Below are 19,431 nucleotides of genomic sequence, written 5' to 3'. Positions count from 1 at the left end.
GAACATCCTAAAATTTACAACAAAAAATTTCATTTTTAGTTTAATAATTATTAAACCAGTTGTCTGAAAACATCATAATACTATCTCATATCAAAACCAATGTATCCATAGTCAAAACATATCATGACAAAATAATATCACAGTATAAATCCCATAGATCTCATGTGCGGAAATCCTGGTGTGATGCGCAATAGTCATGCCGGCTCCTTTCCCTTCGACGAGGAAGTACCTGAAACCAAAATTGAAAACCGTAAATACAAAGCTTAGTGAGTTCCCCCATCATACCACATACCATACAATAAACATACTGCTAGGCATATCTGGGTGCCCGGCCTACCCTGCTGAGTATATCTGGGTGCTCAACCTACCCTTGTTAGGCATATCGGGGTGCCCGACCTACCCCTGTCAAGCATATCTGGGTGCTCGACCTACCCTGCCAGGCATATCTAGGTGCCTGACCTACCTTCCAGTTTATTTCAACCGACTATGGGTACTATTTCACCCATACCACTACCACATAATAACATAACATAACATAACATAACATAACATAACATAACATAACATAACATAACATAACATAACATAACATAACATACTGTTAGACATATCTGGGTGCTCGACCTACCCTCCGGTTTATCTCAACCGGCTACGGTGTCTAACCCATCCCTCCTACCATTATCACATAATATCATAACATACTAGCACATAAAGCATAACAAATAGTTACACACCGGACAATTATCACAAAGACAATCATCCTAACTATAATCAACTACTAGTGGGCCGACATTGGTGCCTTTGACCCACTTCTATTGGAAGGTAACTCACATTGATAATTGGGAATAGCTGCAAAAACTCCTGCTCTGAGATCAACCCCTCTCAGACTCCTACACATAAAAATTACCTTTAATTACCCTTTTCATACTCATAACCCCCTTAAGGGTTAACTTAGGTCAAAGTCAAAGTCAAAGTCAACAGCCAGGTCAAAGTCAACATCCTGGTTGACTTAACTCACCGAGTTGGTCCATCAACTCATCGAGTTCCATGAATTAGGAACCCTGAATCGCGATCCAACTCGTTGAGTTCCTCCTATCCATAGAATTGGGACTTCCCTAAACAACTTGTCGAGTTTTTCCCTTTACAGAATCAGGATACTTTGACCTAACTCATCGAGTTCCTCTATGGACTCGACGAGTTTTTTAGTCTGTTGAGCTATCTTAATGGCTTAAGTCCTTATCCTTCAGATCCAAGCTCCATACTTCCACTACATACTGAAAATGTCCTTTTAAGGGTAAAGTTTCCAACTTTACCAGTTAATAGCCCTACTTAATAGGCTTAGCTCAAACCCTAATGATCTTGATCCACAAGCCATAATACTCCAAACTAAAGCATAAAAATTAAGATCTAGACCCTAGACATCATATGAACAAGTAAAGTCCTTGACTTTCCCTCCATGCATGGCCTTTTAGAGCTTAAAAGGCCAAAATGGCATCCTAAAGCTTTCATGGGACTTCCATGGCCATAAAGTTTGCACCTTTATGCCATGAAAGTCCTTTTAGACCATAGATCTAAAAGAGTAATCACTTGGGACATCCAAGTCTCAAAAGCTAGCAAATCTTGGACCAAAACATGGAGAAATCACTCCAAAACTAGATCTAAACATTAAATAGACAAGATGGGAGCTTTATACCTCCAATGAACCAGAAATGGAGCTCAACTTCTGGATCTACTCTTATCCTTCATGTCCTTGATCCTTCTTCAAGAACCTTCTTCTTCAAATTCACAAAGAATGAACAAAATGGCTCAAAACACTCAAAAATGAATTAGGGTTTCGTGGCTAGGGTTTGGGATGATGGAGGATGCAAATGAGGCCAGCCTTTGGAGTTTAAGGTTTGTAAATAGTGTGCTAAACCTCGAAAATTAGGGTTTCATTCTGGCAGTCCTACTCGTTGAGTTGAGGCTCTCAACTCGTCGAGCAGGCTTTAAATCACGCGTCCAAATTCCATTCCTACTCGACGAGTTTGGGGCCTCCAACTCGTCGAGTTCCTATACAAAAATGAATAAATTTATTTAAAATGCATACCAGGAACCAGACGTCACACTTTAAATAGGGTGCAACACCCTAAAAATTAGGGTTTCTCAATTAGCGTCCAACTCGCCGTGTTCCCTTCACCAACTCGCCGAGTTGGTTCATAAAAACGCACGTCCCAAAAGCCTCTAACACGTCGATTTTCCCACCATCAACTCTTCGTGTTGGTCCTTAGGAAAGAGGATTTATTTCCACAATTAATCTTCTACATTTCGGGTGTTACAGCCTATTTGTTGCCACTGAAGGGCTCAAACTTGTTCGTCACTTGAGGCATCAAAACCATTTGTCGTCTTCGTCTATAATTTAAGTGATAGATAGAAAATAGTTAGAGAGAGAGAAAGGGGTCATTATTAGATCTATAAACCTTAACAACTTGTTCAGATCTAAAACCTCCATGGCAGGCAGGCGGCGGAAGCGGTGATGATTTTTATGATATGAAAACCCTAATCGTTTGAGTCAAATGAAGATAGATTCGGCTCCGACATCTGTAAATCAAAGGGTAAACAGTGGTGGATGATCTCCGACAAACAGATCCAGAGAAAAGGCTGCTTCCGGCAGTGGCTGGTCAGGGTTTACGAAAAACAAATCTAGAGACAAGAGGACAGATCTTCATGGTGAGGAGGTAGAGATATGGTTTTTGTTCTAGCGATCGAGGAGGCGACATTTTGAAGAGAAAGGTGGAGTTTCGACAAGGAAATGTTTATCCGGTGGGAGGTGGTTTTACGGCGGGCGGTGGTTGTCGGCTGGGAGTGGTTGTCCAACAATAATGAAGATATATATATATATATATATATATATATATATATATATATATATATATATATATATAGAGAGAGAGAGAGAGAGAGAGAGAGAGGGAGAGAGAGAGAGATTAATGTGAGGGTGGATGGGTGAAGCTGAGTTAGTATGTTAAAAGAGGAAGAGGAATGGTGGGTTGTAAAAAGACTTTCTATTATAACTTTACAACCATTTATTATTTATCAACAATTGATTTATCTATTATAAAACTAATTATTTATTTATTGTAAAACGACTTTCAAACTTACATTTTAGGGTGGAGGGTGGAAGGATCGGGCTCTGGCACGTAGCATAAATTATCGCCGATGAGATGAATCGAGCACAATAGACAGAAGGTTAATGCAGGTTGTGAAACCCGCTCCAATGATCACATTTTTTTCCCATTTTTTCTTTTTTCCCCCTTTATACCATTATAAATACCATCTTCATATCATTTCATTCACACATATTCTTTTCAATTCCATTCCATTTTACTCTTTAAATTTCATTCTCATTTCCATTCAATTTTATATATATATATATATATATATATATATATATATATATATATATATATATATATATATATATATATATATATATATATAAGTTTTTCCTAGACTAGTTTAATGCATACAATGCTCCAAAATCGAAGAAATGGTGTTGAAAGAGCATAGACTAACTCTTTTGAAAATAGATTACTTAAAAAATAGACTATTTCCACCTACACAACCAAATATATATATAAATCAACTAATCTTAATATACAAGCCAATCAAATATATAACATTATTATTATTATTATTATTATTATTATTATTATTATTATTATTATTATTATTAATAATAATAATTTGTTTTTAATTTTTCTTTCGGTTGGTTGCATTGAGGCTTGTCAACCAAATGGGTTGCCACTTTTGAGGATTTTATCTTTTTCCATTTTTGGGCTTTTCCCTTGCAATCGGTCCCCATATGCCCATATACCCCTTGATAAAATTTAACATGTTATTTAAGAATATACTATTTACTATCTAGCATATCATTATTGACGATGCATTTTAGCCACAAGAAATTTCTCACAAAGAAAAACATCACAGAATTGCCCTCAAGATATTCGCATCAAACAAATCAATATCAAGGATACTTTCGTAAATTCACATCTCAATCGTACGATCAAGTTTTCCTTCCAAAGCTTTCAAATACTTGCACATTTCTCACCCACACACACACTCCGATACTACACACACTTGCTCCAAGCCTACAATGGCGTTGCAAATTCATCAAATCTGCCGGCCAATTCCATCGACATCGTCATCGATTAGCTCATTGCCGTCATGTTTCGCAAAACAATCCATTGTCGCCGGAGACATTCACCAGTTTCCGTCTCTGATGATTGCAAATAAGAAAAACGGAAACAGGAAAGGATTGAGCTCGTCGATGACGGTGAGATCGAGTTTGGAAACCGCCGGTCCCACGGTGGTCGTCGGCCAGGTGACGGAGGTTAGTCAAGACACGTTTTGGCCTCTGGTCAATGCCGCCGGTGATAAGATGGTCGTTCTCGATATGTACACTCAATGGTTAGTAAATCAGCTTAAACTCAAATTCAAATTCGTACTCTTTCTTTCCTAAAATTGAATTACTGTTCTTCAATTATAGTACATGTACTCAGTACTCTTATCATCTTATCCTCTAGATCCAGTAAAGTAAACTTTCAAAAATTAAGGTCTCGTTCTCATTATTATCAACCACTGGTTCAATTTTGATATCTCGAAATTATGCAAAATTTGTTGTTTGAATTCATTCATTCAACATCACTCTTTTGTATGTATACAATTGAATCGTGAACATAGTGATTTTTTTTACTCGATTGCTTGCGAAATTAAGGTATTTTGTGGATTTAATTCTTCGTGAAACGTAAACAGGTGTGGTCCTTGCAAGGTGATTGCTCCAAAATACAAACAACTAGCCGAGAAGTACCTTGATGTCGTCTTCCTAAAGCTTGACTGCAATCAAGATAACAGGGTCAGTTTTTAACTGATCCAAAATAAGTTTTTTGATGCTCATCATTTATCATACCAAAAAGCATACATTGTGCTTGTAAATTTACAAGCAATGTGAAAAAGCTTTGAAACACAGTAGCTTTTTTGACATGGTGAACATGTAAATATTTTATGTTATATGTAAATATAATGTTTAATTTTAACCCTATGAAATACTATATAATAATAATGATAGTTAACAAGTTAAAACACAAATACTATCCTTTAGTTATTTAGAAAAACAAATTTTTACTTAAATTAAAATACTGATTTATTTTTTCAAAAAAATTCGCGTCATTAAAAAACTACATAAGCCTAAATAAGCGACATTGTAACTTTTCATGTAAAAAAAACATCTCTCGACTTAAAAGAACGAAAAATTAACAAAAATCAAAGGAATAACATACCATTCCTTCGGGAATGATTTTTTTTGTTTTTAAAAGATTTTGAACATTTATCAATAAAGTTTAAAAAAAAAATGATAAACTAAAGGATATAAAGTTATAAAACAAAGACCCATCACATATATACTGAATATTGTGAATATCGTTTGATGAATAACAGGCATTGGCAAAAGAGTTAGGAATAAAAGTGGTTCCTACTTTCAAGATTCTCAAAGATAATAAGGTTGTAAAAGAGGTTACAGGGGCTAAAATTGATAAATTAGTTGGTGCAATCGAGGAGGTTAGATCAAGTTGATATATACATGATTATGGTACATTTGTGTATAATGTTTAAGAAATGAGGTTGTTATTCCACTTTTAATCTATGTAAGTTGTTTTAATTTAATAGGACAATATTTAATCTAGTATGTTATATATATTAATGTTTTTCCACATACAAAGCATGGTTGTTGATCTTGATCTCAAGTGAATCATCAATCTTAGCCCAAGTCTCAAAAATTGACAACATTTAAGATCTTAAGATTTTAAGATCCTACAAGTGAAACACTATCCCAATCATATTATGATCCCGATCTCATCTCTTTACTTTATTGTATAGTCGAGTCTTAAAAATTCGTCTGTTCAACATGTAATCGAGCATCGCAAGTTGCAAGAAAACATTTAGAGTGTCACTATTTCATTAGTTCATTTCGAATTAGACATAATGCACTCATAATAATCCCTTTGTGATCTTATGTCTTTAGTTGTATATGATCAAATTGATTTTTTTCTAGATAAGATGTTTTCTTCTTAATTTTTACGGTTTGAAGCAACAAAAATCATGATTTATTTTTAAGAAGTTAAAGTTGATTCCACTATCAACATTTTAATCAACATGAAGTTATAATATATACTTCACACTTAATACAGTTGCGAGTCTAGAATATAAAATCACTAGTTCACTAGGCAAGTTCAAATGGACCAATACAAGCATGAATTTTAAAACTAGACCAAATCGGCGGTTCAATCGGTTGAACCGAGAACCGTTCAGGTTATCATTTTTTAATCACAAAAAAACTGTTTGTTAGCAAATAAGGGGCGAACCGCCCGATTTGCAAAAAATACCGGTTTAACGAGGACCTTTCAGAATACCGGTTTTAATAAATATATGTATTAAATTTTTATAAACAATCGCATAAATCAATTTATAATAAAAAGACGACACCACTAAATGAATTTAAACTTATTAGCTAAGACATAGCTGCCAAGCACAAAGATATTTCAAAATTTTTTCTCGTCTTGTTATTTATAAAGGATCATTTCTTACATATTTCATTTAGTTGGTCGATGTTTAAGTAACTATACGTCGTAAATATATGCTTTCTGAATCAAAATATTTTTTCAAAGATATCTATTTTTCTTTTAATTAATACATTTTTTAATTAAAAGACCCACCTTATGATAGTGTAGCCTTGCCAATGACTTAATGACTTAATATCTTGTAGATAGATTTGGATAAGAGTTCATTTTGATAGGATCTTCTTATCCTGATCCGATCTTACGATCACAATATTACAAAATTTAAAATGATCTTAAGTAGCATCTCAATCTTGACAAATTTGATACAAATAATCGATTTAAAAAAGGACTAGTATAACTTGTTTAAAGCCAACGCTTTGAAATATGTTCTTGTACATACAAAACAATACATTCATACGCCAAGTAAGAGAGTTAATCACATCTCATAGACGATTTTTTTAAATTACATTCATACGCGAAGAGTCATCTTCAGGTTGCGCATCCAGTCCATGTAGTATGGACCTGTCAGCTTTTTTTTCGATAGAATCGACAAGAGAGTGAAGCTTGAGTTGTGAGTGGAGGTTTGAGCAACACGAGCATCACTGTTTCCAAAGATCTATATTAAGAGATATAGTTTTAGTTAGTTGATATAAATCTTTAATATTTTAACCCAAATTTATATTCAATGTCAGGATCCAAAATACAATTCACAATTGTAAATTTATTAAGGTAGGTAAAAGATTCACCAATTCCAATCTAATATGAAATTCCTAATGATAAATCCGAATAATTTTCTTTTAGTGAATCGTTTCTTTTTAACGATTAATTATGTATATCCTAATGATAAATTCGAGCGGTCGCGAGTAGTTCTTTCCAACAAATAGTTTAAGTTGTTTTTTTTTTTTTTTTTTTTTTTTTTTTTTTTGGTAATCAAACAGGTAAAACATATGGTATTCTGGTTTGGTCACTATTCATATTGTATGATATGAATGGTTAACCGAATAACGAATATTTATAATTTTTTACTTTTTGAAGTGATATTGATATTTAAACTTTTAACACAATATCATATTTATTATCGGCAAGAACTCTAAATTTTAATTAGCATTGTCATGTATATTATTGTTAATAACTCTAAATTTCAATTAACATTGTAATGTATACTAACACTTGAAAATTTATAATCACAATTATAATTTATATTTCATTTTAATTTCTCATAAACATCTAATAATTGCACATTTAAAAACATCTAGTATTTCAATACAATATAATTACAAAAAGAAAAACTATACAGAGTGTGATTTATGTTGTAAGAAAGGAATTTACATGTTTTTTTAGAAAGAGACGGAGGAATTTACATGTTAATATGTAAGCTAATGAATTTGGAAGGAACTTATTTTTGTGATAACTTGCCTATTTATGGTTTTGTATTAAAACTAGAAGAATTGATTAATCAGTTCTTTCTAGTTATTTCTGATTGTATGTGATCAAATAATCACTAACATTGTGAGAAAGACATGCAAAAGAAATTCATCGTAATTCAATTGCTTGAACACATGAATACGATTAAACCCAAAAACACATGTAAAGCTAAACCTTTAAATTTTGACATTTCTTGCTAATTTAGAAGAAAATAATATTAACAAACTCTTTCGCATATTTAGAAGAAAATAATCCTTCAAATAATAAACTGCAAAGTCACCCGGTTCAGCCACAAGTTAAGTTAAAATTCATGTTGAAAAGGATCCATAAAACAAAAATAAACTCTATAGATTCAAAAAAACATGCATGGTTGCACAATTATTCAATCTACATGAAAAATAAAAAAATTTAAGTTAATCGATAAAGAACGAACAACAAAACAAAACTTTTTAACCATGATGGGTAAAACATGGTTGTGAGGATGATCATGTAAGAAGTATTAGAGCAATTCTTAAAAACTAAACCCAATGAAAAGTAGTAATGTCACGACCCAAAAATTAAGACAAAAAAATTCGATTTTTATATTAAATAAATCATCAACCCAATCAATATCATAAAACCAACGTGAAAATCAGAGTGTGTCAAATAATATCCAAGTACATCAGAATCATAGAAAACGCAGAACAATGTGGTGTGTACAATGCAGTCATCCCGAACTCTTCCCATTAGAACCAAAAGTATCTGAAAGATAAACTGAAAACTGTAAGCACAAAGCTTAGTGACTTCCCCAAAATACAACATAGCATACATATCAAACATATAATGGGCCCCACCCGGTATCGAGCCCCGCTCAGAACAGATCTATCAATCATCCGGCCCCGCCCGGTATACATATAAACATATACTCATATAAACACGTGCAATAATAACATAGATGAATAGCATACATGATAGTCACCAGGCCCCGCCCGATATACATATCAATATCATACATTCAAGAGTTACGTAGGCAACTAGCATCCTAATCATAATAAACCATGGACCAACATTGGTGCCTTCGGCCCGCTAAACCCAATGAGAAAATTCACCTCTAATAATATACAATTAATAATTGGATCTCGACCCATAATCAAGAATTTAAGCTTCTTGTCCAATATCCAGGGTAAAAGACCAATCTACCCTTTTTCTTACTTGCCCAAAACCAAGGCCCAACTCATTTTCTCAAAAGGCCCAAATTCCTAAATGACATCCTAAGGCCTAATAAGGCCTAACTTCCAAATTGGGCCCAAAAATCATTATGGACCTAGTCCCAAGAAAGTCCATAGTCTATGCCCCAAAGTTAGAAGTCCAATGGCCCAACAAGGCCCAAACCCTAAAAGCCCAAAATATGGCCCAAACCCGAGGAACTCAACCCAAAAGTAAAATAGTTGAGTACGTTGGGTGTACTCAGGCTTACGCTTTGTGTACTCCTTCCGGGGCAAGTATGCTCAACGTACGAGCTGAGTACGCACCGAGTACTCCGCATATAGCCAACCCCACTCATTAAGCACTTATTCGGTTAACCCAACATGCCAAACTCTCAGATCTGATTCTAGAAGGTTAACACATAAAGTTGGCAACTTTAAACCTATGCACGACTTAATGGGATCTAACACTCAAAAAGAAGCTTAATAAGAATCTTAACACTTTCATGGACAAATAACACTCATAAAGATTACATTTTTATGGACAAGGGACCTCAATGGAGCTAAGATCTAACATCCCAAGTTGCTGGAGTAGCCTATACTCCCAAACAAAGCTTAATGGACCCAAAAATGCATAAACAAGGCCCTAAACTAGATCTAGCATAATGAATAATCAAGTAGGGAACCTTATACCTCAAGTAGATTGAAAAGATGATGATGAATCTGGATCTACAAGCTCAAGCTACCCCAAGGCAATCTCCAAGAGTTCTTCTTCCTTCAAATCACTAAAAACACCACCAAAACTCACTTTTAAGCTCCAAAATTCACAAAAGGCACTAGGGTCTCGTTCTTAGGGTTTAGGGGAGTGGAGTCTAACCAAAAGATACAACCAAAGCAACGTAACTTTCTTAAAGAGGGTACAAACCCTAAAAATTAGGTTTTTCCCAATCCTTGCATAAGCCCTACGTACTCCCACGTACGCCCAACGTACGGTGGTGAACCCGCGATCAATAGGAGAGCTAGTATGCTAAGCGTACTCATAGAGTACGCCCCGCGTACTGGCTAGGGACCAAAATGTAATAAAATAAGCATTAAGGGTTAAAAAGACAAATATACTAGAACTCGAATGTTATAATTCTCCCCCACTTGAATCAAATTTCGTCCTTGAAGTCCGCTGCCCCAAACAACTTCGAGCAGTGTCACACCCTAAAACCGGAATGGCGGAAACGTTTTGGGGCGGAGGACGTCATGTACAGTATCACAACACAGAATAATAGTAAACAAGCAAACAACATCATTCATTGCATTAATAATGTATTTTAATACAAGTGTGTTCTGTGTAGTTTATAAGACACCAAAAATATGAATCAACATAAAAGATGAGTCTTGAATGTGCTCCATCTTCTCAAAAGCTGGCCTCGGTACCTGTCTACTGATGACATGAGAATACAAGTTATTTTGAAAGAGTTTACCAGCTTTAAGCTGGTGAGTTCATAAGCATTTTAGTATCATTGTTTGTATGAAAATGTTTGTAAGTGTTTGAATGTATAAATTTGTAAATGTTTGTATCTCCTAGAAAATCCTATATTTTCAACTAAAAGTAGCCTTCTACCAAGGAATCAAAGGTGTTGTATGTTTGTTTATTGTAAAAGTGAGTATTCCTCCCAAATGTGACTATCATTAATAAAATATAGTTTTTACATTACCGTTTATGTGAAGATCACAAAGTAAATGTAATGGGGAAAATAATGAAGTATTGTAGTATTATGTTATAGTAACTACTGCTATAGCAACTACCTTAAACCAATTGTTAACTAAGGTATAATATGATATAATTGTAACCATACTTGATCGACCTAGTAAAACACGACGCTCAAAGACGTCGAAATGGTATGACATTCATCACCCGAAGACCTGCAGGTCCCACTGTAGCTAGCAACAAGGTGTAGGGCGGTCAGTCCAGTATAGATCTATACACGAATTCACGCTCTCCCTTCAGAAGACTCTGGTTACAAAACAATCCATGACAGATATGCCATGCCCTGAAGTAGTGCCTCACATTTATGTTATAGTATGTATGTATTGTATGTACTAGTGTAGTGTATGTTCTCTCTGATCCTCATCATAGTATGTTCTTTTGTATAGTATATAGTGTGTATGAATTGTATGTACTAGTGTATGTTCCCTCTGTCTAGTGTGTAGTATGTTCTCTCTGATTCTCATCCTAGTATGTTCTTTTGTATAGTGTAGTGTAGGTATTGTTTCTTGTTATAGTATATATTGACTCATGTATGAACTGACTCTTTGTATGTTTCATTGTACTAGAAAATAGTAAGTAGTATACCTCTAAACTATACCTATTATAGTTTACTAGAAATGTTGTTTGAATGACTTAGTAAGTTTATACACCTTTGCTACCCAAAGGTGATGGAACCGATGTAAACGATTTATATCTATACATATATACATAATATATAACTAAGGATCAAATGACACTCGGACAAACAACCGGGTACTCTAAGTCCACAACCAAACAAGGAACAGGAAGTAAAGCGAGTTATCATTCCTAAGTCCTTCAAACCTTACTTATATAACTATGTATGTATTGAACATGATTTTGACAATATATAAGTTTAAAGAATTTAAAGTAAAGATTTGGCAACTAAGACCAAGTTTTATAAAGTGTTTAACATGTAAAAGAGTTTGATAATCATTTTGAAGTAGTTTTGTTGACAAAACGGTTAAAAGTATAGTAAATCCATTTGTTTGATAGTTATAAATCACATGCGATTAATATTATAACTATAATGATTCAAATTGTATTCCCCCAATAAAAGCATTTAAAAACATTTGAAAGGTTGATTAAGGGGTATGAACTCACCTGCAGTGAGTGACGCGACTGTAAGATCGGTTTAGGAAGTTAAGTGTCAATTTCGGACTTGAGCACAAACGAATCGTATTAACCATATAATGACATATATACAATTAGTGCTTGCAACAACTAATTATTGAATTGGGGCCACCTTAGGGACTAGTAAAAACTTATATTGAAGTGCTACAACCATATATGATTGTATATAAGGGGTATATGGCTATACAAGGGAGTGTATGGTCAAAATACACCATATTTGAGTGTGTGCGGCCAGGGTGTGTGTTTGCAGCCGCACACTCCCTATGAAATGTGCCAAAACATATTTTAAGGCTTTAGGACTCATCTAGGAAAGTTTCTTACTTCATGCGTTAGCCTTATATGGAGTTCATTGCCATTTTTGGACCTAAAAGGGGTGTGTATGGCTATACATGGTGTGTGCGGACGTACACACTTGAAGATCATGAGAAAGGGCGTTTTTCATGCATATTTCACGGGTCCCTAGCTTAAATCAAGCTATTGCAAGTGTATATCCGATTTAGAGGCTTAGAAGTGTAGATAAGGCCCTAAAAGTTTAGTAGGTGTTCTTGGTGTTTTTGAATATCTAACACCAAATAGGTGTTTTCATGGATCAAATCAAAGGGGAAGGCTAGTTAAGGTCATGTATTAGCTAATCAAAGGATGAATCACTTACTTAATTGAAGATTGGAGTGAAAAGTTGGATGATACTTGAGAGGATTCGAGTTCCAGCTTTGAAGGAGTGGAAAAAGTGTTCAAAATTGACTAAGGGTCATATATATATATATATATATATAGGTGGGAGTGTGTGGCTGGAATGGGTGTGCGGCCGCACACACTTGTGTGTGGCCATACACTCAAGTGTGCGGCCGCACACTCCATATGTTGGAGTGTTTGGCCCGAGTTTGCTTGATATGCATTGTGTTATCCCATTTCTAGGCTCCTACCTTGATTGTACTAGGTTTAGAACACTCAAATAGACCCTAAACAGTGCTAAAAGATAGCAAAACGAGTCAAATTTTGATTGAATTGATCTATTGTACATGATAGAAATTTCGGGTTGTCATAGGCAGTGCTCCCTCATCTCGTCCTCTGGCTTTGACGTCTATTCTGAACCCTTGCGATGCTACCACTGAACTTTCACCAACTCAACAACCTTGTTCCTCAAGGTTTTTGTCTTCCTGTCAAGAATCGTCACCGATCTCTCGATATAATTCAGGCGATCATCCACCTGAATATCCTCCAATGGAACCACCGCGGAATCATCCACTAAACATTTCTACAACTAAGAGACGTGATACATGTTATGGATCTAACTAAGCTCCTCGGGAAGATCCAAGTGATAGGCAACCCAGCCTACCCGAGCTAAAACCCTAAAAGGATTGATATACCTGGGGCCTAACTTGCCTCTCTTCCTGAAGCGGATGACACCTTTCCAAGGTGACACCTTCAGGAGAACCATATCCCCAACCTAGAACTCTAGATCTGATCGGCGCTTGTCAGCATAGCTCTTCTGCCGACTTTGAGCTGTCTGGAGTCTACCCTAATCCTGTTGAATCAACTCGGTAGTCTTGAGTACCACTTCGGTACTCCCCATGACTAACTGACCGACCTTTCCTCAACATATCGGGGTGCTGCATTTCCTACCATAAAGCATCTTAAACGGATGTCGATCGATGTTGGCGTGATAACTGTTGTTATACGAAAACTCCACCAAAGGGAGATACGTATCCCAACTCCCATCGAAATCCAAAACACACACTCAAAGCATGTCCTCCAAGGTCTGGATAGTCCACTTGCTCTGTCCATCAGTCTGCGGGTGGAAAGTCGTGCTGAAATGCAGACGAGTACCCAATTCCTCATGGAACCTCTTCCAAAATCTAGAAGTAAACCAAACATCCCTGTTGGAAACCACAGAAACTAGCACCCCATGTCGTGCCACAACCTCCCTGATGTATATGCCAGCCAACTTCTCCGCAGATATACTCTCCTAAATTGGAATAAAATGCGCGCTCTTAGTTAATCGATCCACGATGACCCAAATCGAATCAACTCTGTGCGCTGTCCGAGGCAGCTTCATAATGAAATCCATGGTGATCTCTTCCCATTTCTAAACAAGAATGTCTACTGGTTGCATCTTGCAATGAGGCCGTTGATGCTCAACCTTGATTTTCCTGCAAGTCAAGCACCTCTCCACATACCAAGCTCTACCCCTCTTCATATAGGGCTACAAATAATCAGGAAGAAGATCTTTATACATCTTCGTCACCCCGAAGTGAATGGAGAATCTTGATTTGTGCGCCTCCTCCATGAGAACCTGATGCATACCACCCCAATAAGGAACCCACACCCTCCGATGGAGAGTAAATATCCCCTATCTATCATAATCAAAGGAAGCCACCTAACCCACTATGTGGTCACTCTTTCAGTGCTCTTCCTTCATAGCATCAACCTGAGCCTCTCGAACCCGCTCCAAGAGTGGAGTAACCACTGTCATCCTTATACAAATATCTATGATCGAAGCCACGACCGCCTTGCGGCTGAGAGTCTTGGCCACCACATTGGCCTTCCTCGGATGGTAAAGGATCTCACAATCATAATCCTTCACTACATCCAACCACCAACGCTGCCTTATGTTTAGATTCGGCTGATCCATCATATACCTCAGGATTTTGTGATCCTTGTAAATAGTACAGATAATTCACCTCATGAGGTTTCAGCTGCCTTGAAGCATAAGTAGTCACCCCACCCCTCTGCATCAGAACTAGACCCAGACCCGTGATCGATGCATCACAATAAACCATGAAATCCTCGACACCCTCTGGCATGGTCAAAATCGGCGCCTCACACAATCTCTGTCTCATGATCTCAAAAGCTGACTCCTGCTCAGACCCCTGAAAAAAGTGATTGTTTTCTTTGTCAATCGTATCAGAGGAACAACTATCTTGGATAAATCCTTAATGAATCTCCGATAGTAAACTGCCAGTCTAAGGAAACTCTGAATCTCAGATGGTAACCTCGGAACCTCCCACATCATCACAGCCTTGACCTTGGTCGGATTGACCAGAATACCGTTCTGTTTGATAACGTGTCCCAGAAACTGCACCTAAAGTAACCATAACTCACACTTGGAGAACTTCACTTACAATCTCTCCCTCTTTAGAGTCTCCAATACCTCCCTCAAATGCTCCTCATGCAGCTCTTGGGTCTTGGAGTAGACTAGGATTTCATCAATGAATACAATCACAGACTGATCCAACATCGGCCTGCATACGCGGTTTATGAGGTCCATGAATACGGCCGAAGCATTGGTGAGCCCAAAGGGAATCACCACGAACTCATAATGACCATAATGAGTTTGGAAATCCATCTTCTGCACATCCTCCTCTTTGACCCTCATGTGATGTTAACCCAAACGAAGATTAATCTTGGAAAACCAAGATGCACCCTGAAGTTGGTCGAACATATCATCGATCCTCGGAAGTGGATTATGGTTCTTCACCGTTAACTTATTCAGATCCCGGTAGTCAATATACATCCGATGAGACCCATCCTTATTCTTCACAAATAAGATCGGTGCTCCCCATGGCGAACTGCTTGGTCGAATGAACCCCTTATATGACAGCTCCTGCAGCTGTATAGAAAACTCCTACATCTCTGGAGGAGCTAAACGATACGATGGTTTGGTTATCGGAGCCGCACCAGGAACCATGCCAATCCTAAACTCCACCTGCCTCTCCGAAGGTACTCCAAACAATTCCTCCAGAAACATATCCGGGTACTCCCATACGATCAACACATCATCCACAATCACATTACCCTTATCTTGTGTATCCATAACTTATGCGACATATCTGAAACAACCCTGATGAAGATAACGTCTGGCCTTAGCTGATGAACACAGAATCGGACCCTCGCTGAGTACTCTCTCCCTGAACTACTAACTCGCCTCACTTGGGGTCCGAATACATACCATCTGATGCTTGAAATCAATCACCACCCCATTTGGGCTCAACTAGTCCATCCCTACAATAACCTTGTTCCCATGCAAAGGAATAGGAACCAAATTAATCGAAAACTGGTCTCTAAACATCTTTACAACACAATCCCGATGAACCCTCGATGCCTAAACGGAGCGATCATCCGCAATCTCATCCTCTAATGGACAATCTAGCTCCCCTGGAGCTCCAACAAACCTCTTGCTGAGCGTAAGAGATACAAAATATCGGGTAGCCCTCGAATCAAACAATATCAAGACATAGATACTGTTCATAAGAAACAATCCAACAATAAACACACAATCAAAAGCAGCATAATCAACATAAATAAAGAGATAAGGATAAGATACATATCCATCACCACATCGGTTGCTACGCGAGCCTCCTCGGCCATCAGCTAAAAGCCCTGCTCCTCACCATAGGCACATCCGCCTTACCCTGGCGGGCATCAGTAATCCGTAGAGTCGTTGGAGCCGGTGCTACCACTGGTCCTGCTGCTGCCAAACTCGTACAATAGGTGTTGCTTTGGCCCCTCTGATTGCAATGGAAGCAAATCAGATCAGATAATGGGGTGGTGGTGGTGGTAGTAGCAGTACAATCCCTACTAATATAACCCGTCCAACCGCACTTGAAGCATCCAAAACCACCTACCCTACACGCTCCATCGTGCGTCTTGCCGCACTTGCCACAGCGGCTCCGACCCTACTGGCCTCTTGATTTCGAATCAAATACCTTGGGACTTTTGACGGAATCCCCTGAAACGTGAACCTGATATGGCTTCCCCTTCCTCTCCATCTCTAGATCAATCTCCATCACTCTGGATCTCGCAATCATATCTTCCAATGTCTTGCAACTGGATCGGATCATGAGCTGCCGATTATCGCTCCTCAACATCTCATGGTATGTCGACTTCTTCATCTCCTCATCAGCCACATACTGCAGAAACTGATGGGTTATGAGCATAAAAACAAATTCCTATGTGATCATGCAACCCTAATGCTTTGGATCTACGTTTTCACTAGTTGAACATGCAAACTTGAATACCCAAAGCAAAACCCTAGAAACTAGTATATAAATCAAAATTTACCCAATAATAGGGTTTAGATTTTTACCTTGCTTGTTATGTCGTAATAACAAGAACACCTTGAAGATCTTTGACTTTTGAAAGCAAGTGCCTCAAATGTGACACCTCTAATGGCTTACAAACACTCTTTGCAAGAGGATGAGATGAGAGAGGAGGGAATGCACCAGAATTTCAGCTAGGGTTCTTGTGTATGTGTGTAGGCTGAAAATCCTAAGAGTGGGGTTGCTTATATAGCAGTTGGTTGCTTAGTCCCAAAGCTAGGGTTTGTTGGAGGAAACGCTGATTTCCAGTTTAAGGTCTAAGCAGCCCATAGACCCTTATTAAGGAGCCTTGAATGAAAACTTATAGGGCCACCCTATAATTTTGGTCCACACCTTTCCATGGAGCCCCTTATCCTAGTTTCACAACTATCAACGATTTGCAAAATAGCCCCTGCATTATTAATCAGTTCCTTTAATCCCAAAATTAATACTAAATTAATTTCTGATTAAATACTAATCAATAATATGATTTCTATTTAACATATTATTCTTATAATATATTAATAAATCATTTTAAGCATCAATTTATTATTCCAAATAATAAATTCAACTCTCTCTCCAATAGTCATCCTGTCAAGTTGCATGAGTGAAGGCAACCCAAAAGGACTTGTGCTAATATCAATTCAAGTATATACCGATTCTAGTTATGGGCTTAGACACCTAATCCAACAGAACCAACAAAGCCCTCTCACGGAACATAGCGGTGATCTCAGCCACTGTCTTAGTAGTCTGGTGAAGGTTGTGAAACTCCCTCGCCATCTGTTGTACCTCAATCACCGGTGCAAAATCATCTATAAACCTCAACACAAAATCATCCCATGTCATCGAATGAATACATTTCTGTGGATATAAAGATCCTTAAAAATGGAGTTGGAACGAAGAAGTTATGACCGTTAGAGTTTAGGAAGGTTTTGGGTTAAGCCGAGTATGTCGGGCATACAGGGTGTACACTTGGCGTACTTGACAAGGATGATCGTGGAGGATCGACCTGGTATGCTGGATGTACGTGATCTGAACCCAAACCCTATTTTTGGGGTTTTGAGCCCTATTCAAGTTCCTTAACTCCCCTAAACCCTTACCACTCTCAGCCACCACCTCTCCACTGTCCTCCCTTGAAACACTAACCACCCCTAGTGTCAGCCTTGTGATATAAATAAGGTGTTTTGAGTGATTTGGAGTGTTCTTTGTGCATCTTGGAGAAGAAGGAGCTCATTGGAGAAGTGTTTGTTGCATTGGAGCTTGTAGATCCATACCTTGTTCACCTTGATCTTTCTTCTAGAGGTATAAATGTAACGACCCAAAATTTAAGACCAAAAATTTCTTTTAATAAAACATTACTTTAAGCAAAGGCATCATTCCAAAACATAATCTGAGTATAAGTTTTCAAAACACATGTTCATTATCAGAGTAAACATTCCCAGGCTGGCAAATCTATGGTGTGTCCATGCGATCATCCCGAGCTCCATCATCCGCTACCGGAAGTACCTGAAACCAAAACTGAAAACCGTAAGCACGAAGCTTAGTGAGTTCCACCATCATACCATACAATCATATAACATACATATACTGTCAGGTATATCTGGGTGCCCGACCTACCCCTTCGGTCCACTCGACTGGATACTGCCTAGCATATCCGGGTGCTAGCCTCCCCTTCGGTCCTCTCGACCGGATACTGCCTAGCATATCTGGGTGCTGGCTCCCCTTCGGTCCTCTCGACCGGATACTGCCTAGCATATCTGGGTGCTGGCTCCCCTTCGGTCCTCTCGACCGGATACTGCCTAGCATATCTGGGTGCTGGCCTCCCCTTCGGTATATTTCAACCGGTAACCAGGGACTATTTCACCCCCTAACACTACCACATAAAAGCATAGCATAAACACATAAGCCATATACTGCCTAGCATATCTGGGTGGTGGCCTACCCCCTTCGGTCCTGTCGACCGGTAAGTGGGGACTATTTCACCCCCTACTACCACTATCACATAACATCATATCATGATAGCACATAAACATAACATCACATACTGTCAGACGTATTTGGGGTGTCTGACTACCCTCCAACCCTAACAACCGAACTCTACTGATGAGCCAGGGAGCCCCGTCCATGCTCCTACTGATAGTGAGATACGTGCCCAACCCTCCCTCACTCTTTCCCTATCTTGGGCCTCGCCCCTGATCTGCTGCTAATGAGATGTGGAACGCCATCCACACTTTGCTATTGGT

General features: G+C 37.9%; 1 protein-coding gene across 1 annotated transcript; it reads left to right on the top strand.

The window, feature by feature from the left end:
- The first annotated feature begins 4,077 nt into the window (after nucleotides 1-4,077).
- Nucleotides 4,078-5,716, top strand: LOC145086211 (thioredoxin F-type, chloroplastic-like). Its single transcript, XM_079023955.1, has 3 exons — nucleotides 4,078-4,446; nucleotides 4,792-4,891; nucleotides 5,473-5,716. Exons 1-3 carry the CDS (start codon nucleotides 4,133-4,135, stop codon nucleotides 5,605-5,607), a joined length of 549 nt encoding a protein of 182 aa, XP_078880081.1. The 5' UTR covers nucleotides 4,078-4,132; the 3' UTR covers nucleotides 5,608-5,716.
- Nucleotides 5,717-19,431: the final 13,715 nt, after the last annotated feature.

The sequence above is a fragment of the Lactuca serriola genome, chromosome 2 (genome assembly GCF_051521515.1).
Source record: "Lactuca serriola cultivar US96UC23 chromosome 2, Lser_US96UC23_V15, whole genome shotgun sequence".
Classification (NCBI taxonomy): domain Eukaryota; kingdom Viridiplantae; phylum Streptophyta; class Magnoliopsida; order Asterales; family Asteraceae; genus Lactuca; species Lactuca serriola.
The sequence above is the reverse complement of the archived record's forward strand: the minus strand, read 5'-3'. Positions and strand labels throughout refer to the sequence as shown.